Source organism: Pseudophryne corroboree, chromosome 7 (genome assembly GCF_028390025.1).
Source record: "Pseudophryne corroboree isolate aPseCor3 chromosome 7, aPseCor3.hap2, whole genome shotgun sequence".
Taxonomy (NCBI): domain Eukaryota; kingdom Metazoa; phylum Chordata; class Amphibia; order Anura; family Myobatrachidae; genus Pseudophryne; species Pseudophryne corroboree.
The window spans coordinates 89,010,761-89,034,231 of record NC_086450.1 but is presented as its reverse complement, the minus strand read 5'-3'; the positions used below and the strand labels follow the sequence as shown (position 1 = coordinate 89,034,231).

The window sequence follows — 23,471 nt, the reverse complement described above, 5'->3', positions numbered from 1 at the left end:
ATCATGTCCACCATTGGTCTTTCCCAACGGACCACAATCATGCGGAAGACTTCTGGATGAAGTCCCCACTCTCCCGGGTGAAGATCGTGTCTGCTGAGGAAATTTGCTTCCCAGTTGTCCACTCCCGGGATGAACACTGCTGACAGTGCTATCACATGATTTTCCGCCCAGCGAAGAATCCTTGCAGCTTCTGCCATTGCCCTCCTGCTTCTTGTGCCGCCCTGTCTGTTTACGTGGGCGACTGCCGTGATGTTGTCCGACTGGATCAACACCGGCTGACCCTGAAGCAGAGGTTTTGCCAGGCTTAGAGCATTGTAGATTGCTCTTAGTTCCAGTATATTTATGTGAAGAGACGTCTCCAGGCTTGACCACACGCCCTGGATGTTTCTTCCCTGTGTGACCGCTCCCCAGCCTCTCAGGCTGGCATCCGTGGTCACTAGGACCCAGTTCTGTATGCCGAATCTGCGGCCCTCTAACAGATGAGCACTCTGCAACCACCATAGCAGAGACACCCTTGTCCTTGGCGACAGGTTTATCCGCTGATGCATCTGCAGATGCGATCCGGACCACTTGTCCAGCAGATCCCACTGAAAAATTTGTGCATGGAATCTGCCGAATGGAATCGCTTCGTAAGAAGCCACCATTTTTCCCAGGACTCTTGTGCATTGATGCACAGACACTTTTCCTGGTTTTAGGAGGTTCCTGACGAGTTCGGATAACTCCCTGGCTTTCTCCTCAGGAAGAAACACCTTTTTCTGAACAGTGTCCAGAATCATCCCTAGGAACAGCAAACGTGTCGTCGGGATCAGTTGGGATTTTGGAAAATTCAGAATCCACCCGTGCTGTTGGAGCACTACTTGGGTTAGTGCTACTCCGACCTCCAGCTGTTCTCTGGACCTTGCCCTTATTAGGAGATCGTCCAAGTAAGGGATAATTAATACGCCTTTTCTTCGAAGAAGGATCATCATTTCGGCCATTACCTTGGTAAAGACCCGGGGTGCCGTGGACAATCCAAACGGCAGCGTCTGAAACTGATAATGACAGTTTTGTACCACGAACCTGAGGTACCCTTGGTGTGAAGGGCAAATTGGGACATGGAGGTAAGCATCCTTGATGTCCAAGGACACCATAAAGTCCCCTTCTTCCAGATTCGCTATCACTGCTCTGAGTGACTCCATCTTGAACTTGAATTTTTGTATGTACAGGTTCAGAGATTTCAGATTTAGAATAGGTCTTACCGAGCCGTCCGGCTTCGGTACCACAAATAGCGTGGAGTAATACCCCTTTCCCTGTTGTAAAAGGGGTACCTTGACTATCACCTGCTGAGAATACAGCTTGTGAATGGCTTCCAATACCGTCGCCCTGTCGGAGGGAGACGTTGGCAAAGCAGACTTTAGGAACCGGCGAGGGGGAGACGTCTCGAATTCCAACCTGCAACCCTGAGATACTACCTGCAGGATCCAGGGGTCCACCTGCGAGTGAGCCCACTGTGCGCTGAAATTCTTGAGGCGACCCCCCACCGCCCCTGAGTCCGCTTGTAAGGTCCCAGCGTCATGCTGAGGCCTTTGCAGAAGCCGGGGAGGGCTTCTGCTCCTGGGAGGGAGCTGCTTGCTGCAGTCTCTTACCCTTTCCTTTGCCTCGGGGCAGATATGAATGTCCTTTTGCCCGCTTGTTCTTATAGGAACGAAAGGACTGCGGCTGACAAGACTGCGTCTTTTTCTGCTGGGAGGTGACCCGAGGTAAAAAGGTGGATTTCCCGGCTGTTGCCGTGGCCACCAAATCCGATAAACCGACCCCAAATAATTCCTCCCCTTTATACGGCAATACTTCCATATGCCGTTTGGAATCCGCATCACCTGACCACTGTCGCGTCCATAAACTTCTTCTGGCAGATATGGACATCGCACTTACTCTTGATGCCAGAGTGCAAATATCCCTCTGTGCATCACGCATATAAAGAAATGCATCCTTTAAATGCTCTATAGTCAATAAAATATTGTCCCTATCCAGGGTATCAATATTTTCAGTCAGTGATTCCGACCAAGCCACCCCAGCACTGCACATCCAGGCTGAGGCGATTGCTGGTCGCAGTATAACACCAGTATGTGTGTATATACTTTTTAGTGTATTCTCCAGCCTCCTATCAGCTGGGTCCTTGAGGGCGGCCGTTTCTGGAGACGGTAACGCCACTTGTTTTGATAAGCGTGTGAGCGCCTTATCTACCCTAGGGGGTGTTTCCCAGCGCGCCCTAACCTCTGGCGGGAAAGGGTATAACGCCAATAACTTCTTTGAAATTAGCAGTTTTCTATCGGGGGTAACCCACGCTTCATCACACACTTCATTCAATTCCTCTGATTCAGGAAAAACTACAGGTAGTTTTTTCACACCCCACATAATACCCCTTTTTGTGGTACTTGCAGTATCAGAGATATGCAAAGCCTCCTTCATTGCCGTGATCATATAACGTGTGGCCCTACTGGAAAATACGTTTGTTTCTTCACCGTCGACACTAGATTCGGTGTCCGTGTCGGTGTCTGTGTCGACCGACTGAGGTAAAGGGCGTTTTACAGCCCCTGACGGTGTTTGAGACGCCTGGACAGGTACTAACTGGTTTGCCGGCCGTCTCATGTCGTCAACCGACTTTTGCAGCGTGCTGACACTATCACGTAATTCCATAAACAAAGCCATCCATTCCGGTGTCGACTCCCTAGGGGGTGACATCACCATTACAGGCAATTGCTCCGCCTCCACGCCAACATCGTCCTCATACATGTCGACACACACGTACCGACACACAGCAGACACACAGGGAATGCTCTGATAGAAGACAGGACCCCACTAGCCCTTTGGGGAGACAGAGGGAGAGTTTGCCAGCACACACCCAAGCGCTATAAATATATAGGGACAACCTTAAATAAGTGTGTTCCCCTTATAGCAGCTTAAATATTATTAATATCGCCAAATAAGTGCCCCCCCTCTCTGTTTTTACCCTGTTTCTGTAGTGCAGTGCAGGGGAGAGCCTGGGAGCCTTCCTAGCAGCGGAGCTGTGTAGGAAAATGGCGCTGTGTGCTGAGGAGAATAGGCCCCGCCCCCTTTTCGGCGGGCTTCTTCTCCCGTTTTTCTGACAACCTGGCAGGGGTTAAATACATCCATATAGCCCCAGAGGCTATATGTGATGTATTTTTAGCCAGAATAGGTACTTTCATTGCTGCCCAGGGCGCCCCCCCCAGCGCCCTGCACCCTCAGTGACCGTTGGTGTGAAGTGTGCCGAGAGCAATGGCGCACAGCTGCAGTGCTGTGCGCTACCTCATGAAGACTGAGAAGTCTTCAGCCGCCGGTTTCTGGACCTCTTCTCTCTTCGGCATCTGCAAGGGGGTCGGCGGCGCGGCTCCGGTGACCCATCCAGGCTGTACCTGTGATCGTCCCTCTGGAGCTAGTGTCCAGTAGCCTAAGAAGCCAATCCATCCTGCACGCAGGTGAGTTCACTTCTTCTCCCCTAAGTCCCTCGTTGCAGTGAGCCTGTTGCCAGCAGGACTCACTGAAAATAAAAAACCTAAAACTTTTTCTAAGCAGCTCTTTAGGAGAGCCACCTAGATTGCACCCTGCTCGGACGGGCACAAAAACCTAACTGAGGCTTGGAGGAGGGTCATAGGGGGAGGAGCCAGTACACACCACCTAGTGGTCAAACTTTTAATTTTGTGCCCTGTCTCCTGCGGAGCCGCTATTCCCCATGGTCCTGACGGAGTCCCCAGCATCCACTTAGGACGTCAGAGAAATAAGTGTTAAAAAACCTGTAGGTATTTGTAAAGTAAGAACATATATTCTAGACATGTTTGGCTTTATAACGGATCCATATAAATCTGAAGCTTTCCTAAACCCAGGGCTGTAAAAAGGTATGTTATATATCGTTGACTACAGAAAACTGCAAAGTTTTATTGCCATTTAAACAAAGAAGCCATAACAGTTAAACGAGCTATAGCAATAGGCTTCAGTATCACAAGGTGCCAGCTGTAAAGAGTTATGGCTAATTGAATATGGAACTCCTGCTTAATCAGATAACTGTGCTCCTATTTCCAAATGAAATGCCATTTCCATGGTGTCTGAATATTACCTGGTTTATTGGTAACCAGAGAAAACTATATAAACTGTAAATAACAGTAAGTGCTCTGTTTACCCATTCCAGATATCACAGTGGCAGGCGATCCAGGGCGTCTTGCTACGAGGCCTGACTGTAATCCTTGCTGAATATTCCTCTCAGGGGGTCCACCAGGAGCTGAAGTGTCCCTTTGAAGACCTGGAGTCGCTGCCAACAGCCCTGGAACTTGCGGAGATCCCTGGCTGGAGTTTACAGGGGTAGACACACTTATATTTCTTTGAGCTGCCGTCCTCTGGCGCAGATCTGAGGGAAGGGTGTACAGTACATAAGAAATTGAATGATTCATTACGCACTGCTGAAAGCAAGTAACAGAGCTCTTGTAACATTATAAACATGGTCACGCAAAGCTGGGGAGGGGGGACGGGGAGAGTTTGCATAGGCTACATGAAAACGAGAGATGCCAAACAATGGCATGGGAGAACAAAAGGCAAGCAGTTTACCTGCTGGCCAGATAACTCAATATGTGACTACCGTTTACATCAAGCTATTTAACATGTGAATCAAAGTGCACTAATGGTAAAAAATACATACATTTTATATATTTATAGATCTATCTATAATACATATATTATAATACAGGTTGAGTATCCCTTATCCAAAATGCTTGGGACCAGAGGTATTTTGGATATCGGATTTTTCCGTATTTTGGAATAATTGCATACCATAATGAGATCTTATGATGATGGGACCTAAATCTAAGCACAGAATGCATTTATGTTACATATACACCCTAAACATACAGCCTGAAGGTCATTTTAGCCAATATTTTTTATAACTTTGTGCATTGAACAAAGTGTGTCTACATTCACACATTTCATTTATGTTTCATATACACCTTATATACACAGCCTGAAGGTCATTTAATACAATATTATTAATAACTGTGTATTAAACAAAGTTTGTGTACACTGAGCCACAGAAAACAAAGGTTTCACTATCTCACTCTCACTCAAAAAAGTCCGTATTTCGGAATATTTGGATATGGGATACTCAACCTGTATATTATCATACAATATACATATAGATACATAGAGCTGGCACTCAATCCCAAATGCTGGAGATAACTGTTTGAGGATGGCACACAGGGAAGTTATGAAACCAATTAATATAAAAGTCAATGCAAAGCGGCACTCACAGGACTTGTAATTCCGCAATAGCAAAGAACAATGCTTACCTTTTTTAGATACACCACCCAATTAATTGAATCGCTGCTCGGGACAGGTGCCGTCCGCTGGGTCTGGATTGCAAAACACAGGATTGCAAAACACTCTCCCATCATGCCCGGCGGCAACCTGTGTAAACACCATCACCAAAGCCTGTTGCTGTCGGGCATGATGGGAGTGACAGGAAGCATGCATCGCAGGCCTGTGATGTCATCCAGACCTGGCACACAGCACCTATAAGCAGCTATTCAATTCACTGAGTATTGTACCTATACAAAGGTAAGCATTGTTCTTTGGATTCTTTGTTCTGACTGAAGTTTTAAAGAAATAAACTGAAACATTGACAAATTATGTAGGTGTACCGCACCATAATTCTATAGTGGAATAAGTCCCGTGCCCAGTGTGCACCGAGATGCTGTGCTGCTCCTAAGCTGTCCCAGCACTCAATCTCCTAGTGCAGAGAGTTTTTAACCCCTCACCTGTTAGGCTGTTTCAGCAGAACGTCAGAAATTGGCAGGGCGCATTTCAATGTCCCAAGAAGAAGGCAGGGTGCAGCACCCCACTAAAACAGCGGGAACACTAAGTACCTGTCTCAACAAGCACAGATACGTTGAATCCTTTCTGTCTGCTCTACAGGCAAAAGCTGTCCTCTACTCAGCCATATAACCTCCAGGCAAACTAATCAATTATGGCCTAAAATTGGTAAAAAATTTGAAAAGAAACCGTAATTTTCAAAATGTAATAAAACGGTAGGTAAGAAATTTTTTGGTAACAAACAATATGTAAATATGTCTTATGTACCTCTCATAAAAAAAACTGATACCCGATATTTCTTTCCAAGAGATAATGGTACCCTGAAAATAATTTTCACAATATTTTGGTCTCTTCGCCTCTTTTTCACCATAAAAGTGAAATAAAGTAATCTATGCATCAGACTAAAAAAAGTGTAGCCCAAACTAGCGGAGAACAATGGTTTTAGTCCCAAGGCTCTATTACATCTCATTCCTGAGATATTTGCATTTGCGTAAATGCCTAAAACATTAAAATCGCTGTCTACCATGAGTTAAGATAGCCTTTATTTCGAAAAGGAAGTTAAAAAAACAAACCTATATTCGATTTTGAACTATTCGTATAGAGGAGATAAATGCCAAAAAGTGAATAAAAAAAATAAAAATAAATAATGATGTCACGCAACCGATGTTGGACCATTTCGTATGGATTGACCCAAAAGTAAAGAAAAGCAGAAAGTTCTACAAATAATGACATGGCCTCAGTTCCCTAATCGCCAACCAAATCGACAAACTCTGGTATGATTTTAACAGAAAAGTTTGTGTAATGGCTCCAATAAATGTTAAAAACTTCTGGGAATGTCTGAACGAGAGGCGGATGGGGGCCCATGGGCCTTTTTTGGAAATGCACTGGAGATAGAGGAAATTTAAAGAAATATTGCTTTTAACCATCCTATAAAGTAATATATACACACACACTATATATATATATATATATATATATATATATATATATATATATATATATATATATATATATATATATATTCAAATACATGTTGATATGACTTGGCTGGAGGTGCACCAGAAAGCAGCGTACAATCTGTAGAGGTAAATTTGGGAAGGCTACTAGTGAGTCCTACCAAAATAAGGCTGTGTGGTGCACTCTTTTTGTAATATGTAAAATGGTTAAAAATACCTATATGTATATAGACGCAAACCCCAAATACAAGGATTAATTTATCTATCTATATTGCACATTTTTGCTCATACTAAACAGGTCGCTGCTGCCTGTATTTCAAGATCGCTTTAATAAAATCATAGGGATTAGAAGTAAAAGAGAAAAAAAAAAACAGACACCCAACTGACTTTTCAAACATTTGAATTCCCCCCTATGAATTCTTTCATTATTTCACTACATTGTTATTTATTTATATTTTATATAAATATATATATATATTTATAAAAAAAATTTTTTTCCCTATGTAATACAGGGAAAAACAGGCGCCTAACCGACTTTTCAAACATTTGAATTCCCCCCTATGAATTCTTTCATTATTTCACTACATTGTTATTTATATTTTATATAAATATATATATTTATAAAAAAAAAAATTTTCCCTATGTAATACAGGGAAAAACAGGCGCCCAACCGACTTTTCAAACATTTGAATTTCTCCCATAATGTTTTCCATGATATTGTAACTAAACATTATCAAAACTCTAAAATAATTTTATAGTATAACAAATTTCAGATCAGTGTGACTTTGTGTCCTCCTTTGGCACATATCACTGCTTCACATAATTTGAGCATTTGAGATGCTAACTTTTCAAAAGTTTCATTCGTTATGCCTCTCCAGGCCTCTTTCAGACACTCCAAAAGAAGGCTTTCTGTGTGGTGCACTTTTTTTGTAATACAGGTCGAGTATCCCTTATCCAAAATGCTTGGTACAAGAAGTATTTTTGATATCGGATTTTTCCATATTTTGGAATAATTGAATACCATAATGAGATGTCATGGCGATGAGACCTAAGTCTGAGCACAGAATGCATTTATGTTTCATATATGCCTTATATACACTGCCTGAAGGTAATTTTAGCAAATATTTGTAATAAATTTGTGCATTAAACAAAGTATGTGTACATTCACACAATTCATTTATGTTTCATATACATCTTATGCACACAGCCTGAAGGTCACTTAATATAATATTTTTAATAACTTTGTGTATTAAACAAAGTCTGTGTACACTGAGCCATCAGAAAAGTAAGATTTTAAACCTACCGGTAAATCTTTATATCCTAGTCCGTAGAGGATGCTGGGTACTCCGTAAGGACCATGGGGTATAGACGGGCTCCGCAGGAGACATGGGCACTATAAAGAACTTTAGAATGGGTGTGCACTGGCTCCTCCCTCTATGCCCCTCCTCCAGACCTCAGTTAGAGAAACTGTGCCCAGAGGAGACGGACAGTACGAGGAAAGGATTTTGTTAATCTAAGGGCAAGATTAATACCAGCCCACACCATCCATACCATATAACTTGGAATATACGAACCAGTCAACAACATGAAACAAACAGAATAAGTAAAAACTGATCAAAACTAACATAACCCTTATGTATGCAATAACTATATACAAGTCTTGCAGAATGTTGTCCGCACTGGGACGGGAGCCCAGCATCCTCTACGGACTAGGAGAAAAAGATTTACTGGTAGGTTTAAAATCTTATTTTCTCTTACGTCCTAGAGGATGCTGGGGACTCCGTAAGGACCATGGGGATTATACCAAAGCTCCAAACCAGGCAGGAGAATGCAGATGACTCTGCAGCACCGATTGAGCAAACATGAGGTCCTCATTAGCCAGGGTATTAAACTTGTAGAATTTAGCAAAAGTGTTTGAACCCGACCAAGTCGCCGCTCGGCAAAGCTGTAATGCCGAGACGCCCCGGGCAGCCGCCCAAGAAGAGCCCACCTTCCTAGTGGAATGGGCCTTTACTGAATGAATGAGCCTGCTGAATCATGTTACAGATCCAGCAAACAATAGTCTGCTTAGAAGCAGGAGCGCCAACCTTGTTGGCTGCATACAGGACAAACAGTGCCTCTGTTTTCCTAACCCGAGCCGTCCTGGCTACATATATTTTTAAGGCCCTGACTACATCAAGGGACTTGGAATCCCCCAAGTCCTTCGTAGCCACAGGTACCACAATAGGTTGGTTCATATGAAACGATGAAACCACCTTAGGCAAAAATTGAGGACAAGTCCTCAACTCTGCTCTATCCACATGGAAAATCAGATAGGGGCTTTTGTGAGACAAAGCCGCCAATTCAGACACCCGCCTTGCAGATGCCAAGGCCAACAACATAACCACCTTCCAGGTGAGAAATTTCAATTCAACCGTTTGAAGAGGTTCAAACCAGTGAGATTTTAGGAACTGTAACACCACGTTAAGTTCCCATGGTGCCACTGGAGGCACAAAAGGAGACTGTATGTGCAGCACTCCCTTTACAAAAGTCAGGACTTCTGGGAGAGAAGCCAATTCCATCTGAAAGAAAATGGATAGGGCCAAAATCTGAACCTTAATGGAGCCTAATTTTAGGCCCATATTCATTCCATTCTGTAGGAAGTGGAGAAAACGGCCCAGATGGAAATCTTCCGGAGGAGCATTTTTGGTTTCACACCAAGAGACATACTTCCTCCAGATACGGTGATAATGCTTCGCTGTTACCTCCTTCCTAGCCTTTATCAGAGTAGGGAGGACTTCATCCGGAATGCCCTTCCCAGCTAGGATCCTGCGTTCAACCGCCATGCCGTCAAACGCAGCCGCGGTAAGTCTTGGAACAGACAGGGCCCCTGTTGCAACAGGTCCTCTCTGAGAGGAAGAGGCCACGGATCTTCTGTGAGCATGTCCTGCAGATCCGGATACCAGGCCCTTCGAGGCCAATCTGGAACAATGAGAATTGCCTGTACTCCCCTTCGTCTTATGATCCTCAATATTTTGGAGATGAGAGGAAGAGGAGGGAATACATAGACCGACTGACACACCCACGGTGTCACCAGGGCATCCACTGCCACTGCCTGAGGGTCCCTTGACCTGGCACAATACCTCGGAAGCTTGTTGTTGAGGCGTGACGCCATCATGTCTATTTGAGGAAGTCCCCACTGACTTGCAATCACTGTAAAGACATCTTGATGGAGATCGTGTCTGCTGAGGAAGTCTGCTTCCCAGTTGTCCACTCCCGGAATGAATACAGCCGTCAAGGCGCTTACATGATTTTCCGACCAGCAAAGAATCCTGGCGGCTTCTGCAATCGCCACCCTGCTTCTTGTTCCGCCCTGGCGGATTACATGAGCCACGGCTGTGACGTTGTCTGACTGAATCAGAACAGGCAGGCCCCGAAGAAGAGTCTCCGCCCGACAGAGGCCGTTGTAGATGGCCCTCAATTCCAGTACGTTGATGTGTAGACAAGCCTCCTGGCTTGACCATAGTCCCTGAAAGTTTCTTCCTTGTGTGACTGCTCCCCATCCTCGGAGGCTCGCGTCCGTGGTCACCAGAACCCAGTCCTGAATGCCGAACCTGCGACCCTCTAGAAGGTGAGCACTCTGCAGCCACCATAAGAGAGATACCCTGGCCCTGGGGGACAGGCTGATCTTCTGATGAATATGTAGATGGGATCCGGACCATTTGTCCAGAAGGTCCCACTGAAAAGTCCTCGCATGGAACCTGCCAAAGGGAATGGCCTCGTAAGACGCCACCATTTTTCCCAGAACTCGAGTGCATTGATGGACCGACACCCTTTTCGGCTTCAACAGGTCCCTGACCAAGATCTGGAGTTCCTGGGCTTTTTCCCTCGGAAGAAAAGAAAAATCCTTTTTTTTTGTTCCGTGTCCAGTATCATGCCTAAGAAAGGCAATCAGGTCGTAGGAACCAACTGTGACTTTGGCAGATTGAGAATCCAGCCGTGCTGCTGCAACACCCTCAGGGAGAGTACTACGCTTTTCAGTAACTGTTCTCTCGATCTCGCCTTTGCATCCTTTATGTCCAGAGACACCATAAAATCCCCCCCTCCTAGGCTGGCGATGACCGCTCTGAGTGATTCCATCTTGAATTTGAACCTTTTCAAGTATAGGGTTAGGGATTTTAAATTCAGAATGGGTCTGACCGAACCGTCCGGTTTTGGGACCACAAACGGTTGAGTAGAACCCCGTCCCCTGTTGAAGCAGGGGAACTTTGACCACCACTTGTTGTTGACACAGTTTTTGAATTGCATCTAAAACTACTTCCCTCTCTGGGGAAGAAGCTGGTAGGGCCGATTTGAAAAACCGGCGAGGAGGCACATCTTCGAATTCCAGCTTGTAACCCTGGGATACAATCTCTATTGCCCAGGGATCCACCTGTGATTGAACCCAGACGTGGCTGAAAAGTAGAAGACGTGCCCCCACTGGGGCGGACTCCCTCAGCGGAGCCCCAGCGTCATGCGGTGGATTTAGTAGAAGCCGGGGAAGACTTCTGTTCCTGGGACCTAGCTGTAGCTGGCAGCTTTTTCCTCTGCCCTTACCTCTGGCAAGAAAGGAAGATCCCCAACCTCTTGTGGACTTATGTGACCGAAAGGACTGCATCTGATAATGTGGCGTTTTCTTTGGCTGTGAGGAAACAAAAGATAAAAAAAGTAGATTTACCTGCAGTAGCTGTGGAAACCAGATCCGTGAGACCTTCCCCAAATAAGTCCTCACCTTTGTAAGGCAAAACCTCCATATGCCTCTTTGAGTCTGCATCACCCGTCCATTGGCGGGCACACAGGGTTCGCCTAGCAGAAATCGCCATGGCGTTGGCTCTTGAACCCAGTAGGCCAACGTCTCTCTGAGTATCTCTCATATATAGTACCGCATCTTTAATATGACCCAAGGTCAATAAAATGGTATCCTTATCCAGGGTATCAATGTCAGCAGACAAGGAATCTGTCCAAGCTGATACAGCGCTACAAACCCAAGCCGACGCTATCGCCGGTCTGAGCAAGGTACCAGTATGTGTATTAATCGACTTCAAGGTAGCCTCCTGTCTGCGATCAGCAGGATCCTTGAAGACTGCGGTACCTTGAGACGGCAGCGCCACCTTTTTGGATAAGCGCGTTAACGCCTTGTCCACCCTGGGGGAGGATTCCCACCGTATCCTGTCCATAGCCAGGAAAGGATACGCCATAAGAATCCTCTTGGGAATCTGCAATTTCTTGTCTGGAGTTTCCCAAGCCCTTTCAAACAACTCATTTAGCTCATGAGAAGGGGGAAAAGTAACCTCAGGTTTCTTAACCAACGATTTATTTAGCAAAAAAACGCTCCGAAATTGTCGGGTTTTCTTTTGAGTGAATTAGGTGAAGAACATGAATTTAACCCTATCCCAAATGATTTTAGTTAAAAAAAAAAAATTTAATTTTTTTTTTTTTTTAAATATTTTTTCCCAAACATCGATCGGGAACATCACGGCTTTCATTTTGAAAGGCGAGACAGCCTCGAGGTATGCAGTGGGGGTCTGGGGGCAGCCAGGGAGGGTTTATTTACACTCCCCAGCGGCTGCCATTGTCTGCAGCCGCTGGAGGGGACAGATCCTGCCGTGCTAACCGATCAGCAGTAATCGGCAGCACGGCAGACACGGGGAGAGTGCAGGGAGGCAGAGGGACCTTCCGGTCCCTCTGACAGCAGCAGCGGAGGGAAGTTTCTCTTCCCTGCCGCTGCTAACACTCCCTATCTGACTGGTCGCATCCCGTGCGACCAGGTCAGATAGAGCACTTGCAGGCATGGTCGCATCTGATGCGACCATGCCAGGCAAGTGGTTAAACATGTGGACCCTCGTCTCAGGGACAGAGGGGTCATCAGTGATATGCAACACATATTTTATTGCAATAATCATATAATGAATACTTTTTGTCAACTTTGGCTGCAATTTCGCATCATCGTAGTCGACACTGGAGTCAGAATCCGTGTCGGTATCAGTGTCTGCTACTTGGGATAGTGGGCGCTTCTGAGACCCAGAAGGGCCCTGTGATATAGTGAAAGGCAAGGATTGACTCCATGCATTTTCCCTGGACTCCGCTTTGTCCAATCTCTTATGTAATAAATTCACATTTGCATTTAAAACATTCCACATATCTAACCAATCAGGTGTCGGCGTTGCCGACGGAGACACAACACTCAATTGCTCCACCTCCTCCCTATAAGAGCCAGCACACACCCAGCGCCAATGACCCTGGAAAACAATTTCCCAGACCCACAGCGCTTTAATATTATTCAATATACACTCACTGCCAAATTAAGTGCCCCCCCCCCCCCCCCTCTTTTTAAGCCCTCTGTCACAGTGTTCAGCAGGGGAGAGTCCGGGGAGCCAGCTTCTCTGCAGTGTGCTGTGGAGAAAATGGCGCTGTCAGTGCTGTGGAATCAAGCTCCGCTCCCTCAGCGGCAGGCTTCGGTCCCGCTCAAAAATCAAAAATACAATACTGGCGGGGGATTTGTATGTATGTATGTATGTATGTATGTATGTATGTATGTATGTATGTATGTATATATATATATATATATATATATATATATATATATATATATATATATATTGCCTCCGCAGCCCATATATATACTAAAATGCCAGCCTAGAGGTTTTATATTGCTGCCCAGGGCGCCCCCCCTGCGCCCTGCACCCATCCGTGCCTCAGTGTGTGTTTGTGTGTGGGAGCAATGGCACGCAGCGTTACCCCAGTGAAGATCTGAAGTCTTCTGCCGCCTGTGATGTCTTCTGTCTTCTAATACTCACCCGGCTTCTATCTTCCGGCTCTGCAAGGAGGACGGCGGCGCGGCTCTGGGACGAGCGGCGAGGGTGAGACCTGCGTTCCGATCCCTCTGGAGCTAATGGTGTCCAGTAGCCTAAGAAGCAGGGCCTATCACTTAAGTAGGTCAGCTTCTCTCTCCTCAGTCCCACGATGCAGGGAGCTTGTTGCCAGCAGGGCTCCCTGAAAACAAAAAACCTAACAAAATTCTTTTAATCAGAGAAACTCAGGTGAGCTCCCCTGTAATGCACCCAATCTCCTCTGGGCACAGGATCTAACTGAGGTCTGGAGGAGGGGCATAGAGGGAGGAGCCAGTGCACACCCATTCTAAAGTTCTTTATAGTGCCCATGTCTCCCGCGGAGCCCGTCTATACCCCATGGTCCTTACGGAGTCCCCAGCATCCTCTAGGACGTAAGAGAAACAAAGGTTTCACTATCTCACTCATTCAAAAAATTCCGTATTTCGGAATATTTGGATATGGGATACTCAACCTGTATGTAATTAGATTAAAACATAGCTTTTAATAATTAGCCTTTAAAAGAATATAGACAAACATAATCTGCCCTGACAGAAAGAATAGGCAAGTTTAGAAAACTGTTAATATCGTGGGACAATTCCCTTGATTAAGCGCTCAATGCTCTGTAGCCCAATGGCTTTCTATAATATTTACTGCTAGTGTCTGCCTATTGGCATTTTGATAAGGCTCTGCCATATTTCAGGGGTAAATTGTATATCTCAATTATTTGTATAATATAATACTGTTCATTTCGCCTTCATTATGACTTATTTACAAGGAATATTTTACTTATCCTTATGATTTTATTAAAGCAATCCTGAAATACAGGCAGCAGGAACCTGTTTAGTATAAGCAAAAATGTTTAACATAGATAAATAAATCCTTGTATTTGGAGTTTGCATCCCTCTATATCAGAGATTTTCAACCTTTTACAACTCGCGGCACACTGAACAAGATTTAAATATTGCCAAGGCACACTCAGATATAATGGTGATGCATGGTGCAGTTGCGTGTCCTAAGATGTCATGTCGCAGCTTCTCCATCGGTAACGCCTGAGCCAAATCTGAGAAAGCCAGAAAAGCCCAACACTGCCCGGCCCCAAAATTAGAACTGGCTCTGCAACCACTAAACCAGGTGATCGTTCCAGGGCCTCTGTAACGGCAAAACACTGACTGGCCTGGCTGTGCTTCTATGGCGGCACACCTGGAGACTGATCAGGGCACACTAGTGTGCCATGGCACAGTGGTTGAAAAACGCTGCTCTATATACATATAGGTATTGTTTTAACAGCTAATTATTAAAGGCTATGTTTTAATCCAAGTACACACTGCAAAAAAATTTAAAAAAAAAAATGCACCACACAGTGTCTTTTTTTGGAATGTCAGAAAGAGGCCTGGAGAGGCATAACATTTGAAAAGTTAGCGTCTCAAGTGCCCAAATTATGTGAAGCAGTGATATGTGCCAAAGGAGGACACAAAGTCACACTGAACTGAAATTTGTTATACTATAAAAATGTATAATGTTGATAATGTTTAGTTACAATATCATGCAAAACATTATGAATATTTTCATTATTTCACTACATTGTCATATATAATTTATATGGCGCAACAAGTGTTCCGCTGCACCTAACAAAAGCGCATAAACACATATGTAAACAGTGAATTGCATAAACACAAAACAAGTACATGGTTTATAAAGATTGCTGCACCAGTGGTCACTGCACTCAAATTAGCAAAATGGTGGTAGAAACTAATGGTTAGGTGTCATTTAAAGGAGCATGGAGTAGAAGATAGTATTAGTAGGACAGTCAAAGCACATGAGGGAAGAGGGCCCTGCTCGTGAGGGTATACATTCTAAAGGGGAGGTGCAGACAGATAGGGTTGACACAAATTGGGTAGACTGTGAGCAAGGAAAAGAGGGTTAAGGTGCATACACACAAGTGAAATATTGACTATCTCAGATTTTGACTTTGCAATTTCCCCACAACTACCAATATGGACTATCCTTACTTGAGATTTTGACTAAGTGCGATTTTTGACGATACTATGCACTAGATTGTACAAAAAATAGTAAAGATTAACTTGCCGGCACATTCTATCTTTTCTTGCGATACCGACCCACGGTAGCGCGCATCGGTATTGCAAGTTGTGTACACACAGTGCGATTTGCAGTAACTTTCCTTACATCGAACTGTGTGTATGCACCTTCAGACAGAGATGGAAAGACTGAAAGATGTAGAGAATTCCAAAAGGTAGAGAGCACCACAGCCAAAATCTTGGGAGGTGGAAATGGGAGGAAGTATTCAGATGGCAGGAGAGAGGCAGCATTCATTTGAGGAGCATGTGTTTGTATATACACACATAGTGCTCCATAAGTGTGGTAATACCATTATCAAAAGAAAATGAGTAAGAAAATATTAATCCAGTGTCGACACGATATGGGAGTGGAGGAAACTTACCCTAAAAAGTTTTACCCCACTCCCATATCATATGTGGAGACAATGGATTAATATTTTTACTTGTTTCCTTCTTATAAAAGGTGTTTCCACACTTTTATGGACTACTCTGTATATACACACAAAAATACACCCTAGCACAGGCAGCACTCAAGGTTTGGGAAATATAAGCAGACTGGTCCTCAGATATAACCCAACCGCCCCTATTACACATGCCCTTGGGTATTTTTAATTAGTATGGGTACTTGCATTTGCAGTCTACATATTGGAATAGGCACTATAAAAGGTAAATCCAAAATAAATTGCTATACTATGTCAGTATTAGGAATGGGTTTGGGCATCATCATTGTAACACTTAATGTAACACTAAAAATTAAGGGGAGAATTAAATTAGCCACAAATATTTTTGAGTGGAAACCCCCCCCCCCCCCCCCCCCCTCTCCCACTGGCTTTTACTACTATTTCTTGCCCAATGTTATTTTAGGGTAATCCAATTAAAGCCCTTGTTTTCACCCCAAAATGTCCCATTTTTGGGTGAAAACACATAGGATAGGACAGATTGTGAATCAGGGCATTTTTTGGCAGATTTATTTGGTTCCTAAGTAGGTCCCAAAAGGCCTGATAAGTGCTGGAGTCTGGCTGCCTTCCATCACTCATTTGATAGCCCGGGATCAATTAGCTTGTGGTAAATTACCACGGCCATTAGAATCCACCCCACAAACTGCTACTTCTTATTAGTGTGATGCATTGGGGTGATTGAGTTGTGCTGGCCCAGGGGGGTTCAGTGTTTTAGACTTCAACCTTAGGAATGTTATGGACCCACCTGATAAGGTCACCTGGCCGTGGTGGGTGGGCCCATATTTTTGGCTGGAAATTAATCTAAGAATCTCAATTTTACTCCATGTTAAATAGCAGAGTATTCTAGTGTTCTTAGTGCTGAAGAGTGCGCACCTGCATTTTCTCTGCGGTTCCCAGATAGTCTAGACTGTTGTAATTCTTTTCCCGGTCTACGAGTGCTGGCTGTACTATTATTTTGCATAGGTTTAGGGAAGGCAACCTGCCCATTATCGACATTGGTGTGTAAGTGCCGAGCATATTAATAGACATTTTATACAGTCCAAAATGAAGGTACACACTTAACACTATGGGGTATATGCAATTGCGGTCGAATTCCCGAAATTGTCGAATTTCGGGAATTTTTCGCCCAAAAAAAAAAAAATCGTCAATGCAATTCAGTGCTTTCCGTCAAAAAAACGGACTTTCAAAATTCGACTTTTTGAAATTAGACTTTTGTCAAATTCGAGTTTTCTGCAATGATACAAGTGCTGCAATTCGACCAAAGTGTATTCAATTCAAGTTTGGAAATTCGACAACAGTGCTTTTAGACAGTAAATTCGTCATTTTCAATCCGCCACACTTTGGAGGGTGAAACCAATAAAAAAAAATTTAAAACATGTTTTATTTGGTAATAGCATATCTATTTATATTAGAAGGGATTAGGTACTTGGTTTGTCTCTTTTGGAGGCACAAGTATTAGGTCAATATGAGATCCCTTTCAGTCCGCTGGCACGGGTTTTTGCGTTTTTTTATTTTGCCAAGTACCTGGATTATACTCTGGACGTGGATTTATCTCTGGACGCTGGAAGGTGAGTATAATTTTTTCACAGGTACCCTCGGATCGTCGGAGACTGTGGCAGTCGGCGTGTCAACATAGGTAAGTATGTGTGTGTCGGCAGTATGTAATAAAGTTGTACTTGTCACGGTGTGTGTGTCCTGTTTTTATTTGGGTATTTTTTCCCCAGTAGTACTACAGGTACCAGCGGGCCCGTTTTTCTCCCGCATGCTGGTACTTGTGGTTCTCCAAGTACCAGCTTGCGGGGGAGGTTTGCTGGGACTTGTAGTACTACTGGAAAAAACAATATTCTGACATTTTTCTCAAGGCTATCAGCCTCCCATCCGCAGCCCTTGGATGGGGGGGGGGACAGCCTCGGGCTTCAATCCTGACCCTTGGGTGGCTGGGGGGGGGGACCCCTTGATTGAAGGGGTCCCCACTCCCCCAGGGTACCCCGGCCAGGGGTGACTAGTTGGATATTTAATGCCACGGCCGCAGGGCACTGTATAAAAGTGACCCCCGGCTGTGGCATTATCTGTCCAGCTAGTGGAGCCCGATGCTGGTGTAAAAAATACGGGGGACCCCTACTCTTTTTGTCCCCCGTATTTTTTGCACCAGCACCAGGCGCAGAGCCCGGTGCTGGTTTTAAAAATACGGGGGATCCCCTGTCAAATTTTCCCCCGCATTTTTAGAACCAGGACCAGCTCGAAGAGCCCGAGGCTAGTTATGCTTTGGAGGGGGGACCCCACGCCATTTTTTTACGGGTTTTTCCCGTTTTTTTAATTCGCGGCAAAATCCGGCAAATCGGCCGTTTTTCGCCCGCGGGAATGTCGAATCCGTTTTTCATTGAATATGGTGAATTTCCGGCAGCCACCTGCCGGAATTCACCTGTCGAATTGTGTCGAATTAAAAAAACGGCGATAATTTGCCGCGATTCGCCCGCAATTGCATATACCCCTATAGTGGACATTCAATTAGCCCCGATAATGTTTCAGGTGGCAAAAACGGGACTTTACCGTAATTTTCTTTTTGGGCAATCCAATTAAAGCACATTTTTTATCATCCGAAAAATTACCTGTTTTGGGACAAACACACACATGATCTGTGAGAAGTTCACGGACCTATGTGTTTTCACTGCCGTGATCGTGAAATCAGGACATCAGATTTACAATAAGTAGCCACAGTAATTTACCACAGGTTAATTAATACCCCAGGACTACTCAATGATATCCTACAAACTGCAGTTAACGGGGTCTTTTTCTGTCTCCGCAGACCCAAAAAGAAATCCCAGATAGATTGCTTGTTTTCGGTTGGCGTGAACCCATCAACACACAGGTCAGGGAACTTATCCCGGATTCTGTGGGCAGTATTCAATTCCTGATCATTTCTCAGCTTGACTACTGCAACTTTCGCCTCACTGGGCTCCCACGTTCCCACTGCGCTGCCCTCCAATCTGTTCTCAACGCATCAGCTAGACTTAATCTACCTCTCCCACCAGTCCACATCCACCACTCTCCTCTGTCAAAACCTGCACTGGCTCCCATTCACATACAGAATCCCCAGCAAACTCCTGACCCTCACATACAAGACCCTCTTTAACTACACTGCTCCCTACATCTCCAACCTCCCCCCGACTTTGCATAGCTTCAATCAAGCAATGAAAACCCACAAGTTCGTCAAAGTGTAGCCTTCTACCACATAACCAAGTCACTAGGTTGCTCAGCCCAACCTCCTTACCCAGCCATATCTAGCTTGCTTGTCATCTGTCTCCCTAAGCTCCTAGGAGCAGGGCCCTGCTCCCTCCTGTTCTCACAGCCCTCTTCTTTTACACATTACATACAGCCATGTGGGCCATTATTCCTAACGCTAGTAGCAGTTCATCTCTCCCAGCAGCACTAATCCTGCTAGTTGTGCTGTCGCTACTGGAGACCGCTTCCAACCTTCGGCGATAATTACATTGCTCACCTTACCTGCCAGCTATGCTGTGTAATAAGAACGGTGGTGCTAATGGTAACTGGAATGTTCCGTTTACCCTGTACTGTCCTACTGTTTGCCGTATCTACGGTGCTGTGGACAACTTGTGGTACCATATAAATACTCTGAAATATTCTTCAATGAATGTTAATGTACAGGGAACATTGTGCATGTGCAGAAGGGAAAATTAAGGACAAAAAGTGAAGAGATAAAGTACCAAACAATCAGCTTCTATTGCCAAGCTTTAATAAATCTCTATTGTCTCTTGAGTAACTACATGAACCATTAGTGACCAACTAGAGAGAAGTGCGGAATTTATTGCTTTTATGGGAATAGAGTTGAGTGTTTAGAGAACTATATAAAATATCTCCCAAATGAACAGTTGTTTTAGAGCACATCTACATTCTGAGACTAATGACCAATTGATGGGACACAAACAAAAAGTATTCTATATTTATCAGCCAGTTACAACGTTTTCCCTATGGTTTTAAAGTTACGATGCAAAGTGATACAGGTTTCAATGTTTATTAACTATTTATGTATGTATGTATGACTGATGTAGATAAAAATTTGAGTTCACTCATTAAATTAGATGAAAGCATATAGAATGTGGTAGAGCGGAAGTTTTATACATGCCAAACGCATGCACGCTATGCAGAACATAATTAAATGTCAAGTATGTACATATATCAAGTGTTAACAAGTGTTAAGGCCAGGCTATGTAAATGAGAAAAAATCTCTACAAAAGGTTCAAAATTTCAATTGCACTAGAACACCTGTCTTAATCCTATACAAGACCTACAAATGACACTGTGCCACATGTGGTAGAAAATGTTTTACTGACCTTTGTTCTTCATAGTGAAGGACATTACAGTAACTATCACTGTATTACTCTGACTATCACACAAAACAGACAATGTTAACACTGCTCCATTGTTTGTGATCAAATTTGACTGCGATCCAACCATCAGTCTCAGCTGCTCAATAAAATGAACACATTGTCAAGGCTGCATACACACAAGGGGATGGTATTTATGAAAGCTTGAAGATTAAACTGTGAGAAAGTACTACCCAATCAGCTTCTACCTTGCATTTTACAGGCTGTTTGAAAAATGACAGGAGCTGAATGTTTGGTACATTAGTTCATCTCTTACAATGTTCTCTCTCTCCAAGCTTTGATAACTACCATTCTAGTTATTGAAAGTATAGTGCCCTGGCAATGATCAGCTGCACAAACTGGGAGATGAAGTTAATTTGTCGGCAGTCAGTATCCAGACACCAGTCACAATGCCAGCGCCGGAATTACGAAATGGTCAGGAGACCGACGCCTGAGTTCCTCCATGGTAAACATACCACCTTGGATATGTTTAGGAACCGTGCGGGGGGTTAGGTAAGAGATAGGCGGTGTTTAGTTTAGGGCCCCCCCCTCCCCCTCAACCATATGGGGAGGTTAGGGTTAGGCTGTGGGGAGAGGGGTTAGGTTTAGGCACTGCCAAAGGGAGGTTAGGGTTAGGTAGAACAGGCCCAACTCACACCTGTCTACATTGCAACCTTCAGTATCCCCGCCATCGGTCTCCTGACCTCCGGCATATCGTACTGATTTCCTATTGAGAAAGCATCGTCCGTACACATAATAGCTTTTGTACGCAGCAAGTACTTCATACACAGTTTCCAGAATGTTTGGTCCTCCTTAAGACCACTTTGTGTACATACTGCATTTTTTATATCAATCATATGTCTATGGCAAAAACAGGCTGCCTAGTGGTCGACAAAAGACACTAATTTAACCACTTAACGGACTATTTTTCACTTCAAAACTGTTAACATTGTTTTTTAAAATGTATTTTATTTAATAGAGTTTAAAAAGTATTTTTCTAAATATTTAAACATTATATCATGCACATCTGCAGAATGGATCTCATCAAAAAATGGGGGGACAGCCCCTCTTATCCGCACTGAAAGCCTCCTACCCGTATTCCTGGCAGGATAGAAGTCTTAAATATTTGGGGATTCATATCACCCAGAGGTTGGACGAAATGATCTCCGCTAACTAACCCCCCCCCCCCTGTTGCGTAAAATGACAACTCTGGTCTCTGACTGGGTGATGCATCATGTCTCATGGTTAGGGCGAATAGCTGCACTGAAGATGACGGTCCTCCCCAGGCTCATGTATTTATTTCGGGCCATCCCTCTCCTCCTACCCAACTATCTTTTATCTAAACTTAATGCAATGTTCAATTCTTATGTGTGGAAAGGTAAGAAACCGAGGTTAGCCAGGAAGACAATGATCCGCCCCAAATGTGAAGGGGGTTTAGCATATCCAGATTTACATTCCTACCAACTAGCATGCCGACTTGCACAAATAGGAGCCTGGTATTCACATCCTCCGTACAAATCGCGGGTCCAACTAGAACAAAGGCTCGTCGCCCCGCTCCCCCTGACTGATGTTTTGCTACTCCCAAAGTCGGAGGGCAATCAACTAGCCACTAGATCTCTCTCTGCCCAAACTACCCGCAAGGCCTGGCTGGAAGTGGTACTTAGAGGAAGCGCTATAACCCTCCCCACCCCTGCTCTCTCACTGACGGGCATAGCCTCCTTGATCCCTGACTTGAGATTCGATTCTTGGATATTGAGAGGAATTCTGTCTCTGCAGGATATAATGGTGAACAATACTCTCCTTACCTTTGCCCAGATACATGAAAGATTCATGCTGTAACACGGGGAATTTTATAAATACTTACAACTCAGACATTGGCTCCACGGGGCCTCTGTATCCCCCCACATCCTATCCTCCTTACCCAAACTTGTTCAGAAGTTTCTAGATACCGGGGAGGGCAGGGGAGGTATCATTAAATGGTATAACTACATTATCAACCTCCAACAGCCGCAAAAAGCCCCCTTTCAAGTGAAATGGGAGGCGGACCTTAGGTGCTCCGTTTCGGAGGAGGAATGGGAGATGATTTTCCGATCCTGTTATACTGTGTCTAAATGTATATCACACAGAGTTATCCTATAAACTCCTCCACCGCTTATATTTTACCCCATCCCGCTTACATGCGATGCAACCCTCCACACCCAATCTGTGCTGGCGTAACTGTGGTAAGGACGGAACCTTACTGCATATCTTCTGGGACTGCCCGGTGCTTACCCCGCTGTGGGACTCTGTCTTCCACCTTTTAGAATTGGTACTGGGCCTATGTATAACTCCCCACCCACGACTGGCTCTCCTTCACCTATATTATGGCGACTTATCGCCGGGCGATCGTTACATCCTAGGCCATATTCTCATCTCCACCAAACTTCTAATTGCTCGCCAATGGCGCTCCACAGGGATCCCACATATAACGGCGATAGAGAGGACCGTACAGTCGCATTGTGAATTTGAGACAGCGGGAGTGGCCTATACCTCTTCTTCATCCTGCCCATTGCTCCGCTGGTATTCGTGGTCTAACTATTGGCACGAACGCCCACCAGATCCCACACCCCCTCATGACACTTAGGTCAGTAGTATACCACTTTATTAAGTATTTTCAGTTGGAAGGATTAAGCCTCACGTTTTCATGTATATTTTCCTCAATATTCTCTATGCAATTATTTTTTTTGCTGAACTGTCTGTGTACCCCCCTACCCTTCCCCTTTTTGCTTTTCTGTACCCCTCACCCGCAAAATAATAAAAATGAATATTGAAAAAATGGGGGGACAGGGTGGGACGGCGCAGTCGCATGAAATCTGACCATGCCAGTTAAGTGGTTAAGCTTTATAGCATTCATTTG

General features: G+C 44.5%; 1 protein-coding gene across 1 annotated transcript in view; it reads right to left on the bottom strand.

The window, feature by feature from the left end:
- LNPK (lunapark, ER junction formation factor) overlaps positions 1-23,471 on the bottom strand; it is a 171,012-nt gene that overhangs the window by 48,525 nt on the left and 99,016 nt on the right. The window contains exon 9 of the mRNA XM_063933402.1: positions 4,175-4,399. Within this exon, the coding sequence (XP_063789472.1) occupies positions 4,175-4,399 (225 nt within the window). The remainder of the gene's footprint in view (positions 1-4,174; positions 4,400-23,471) is intronic.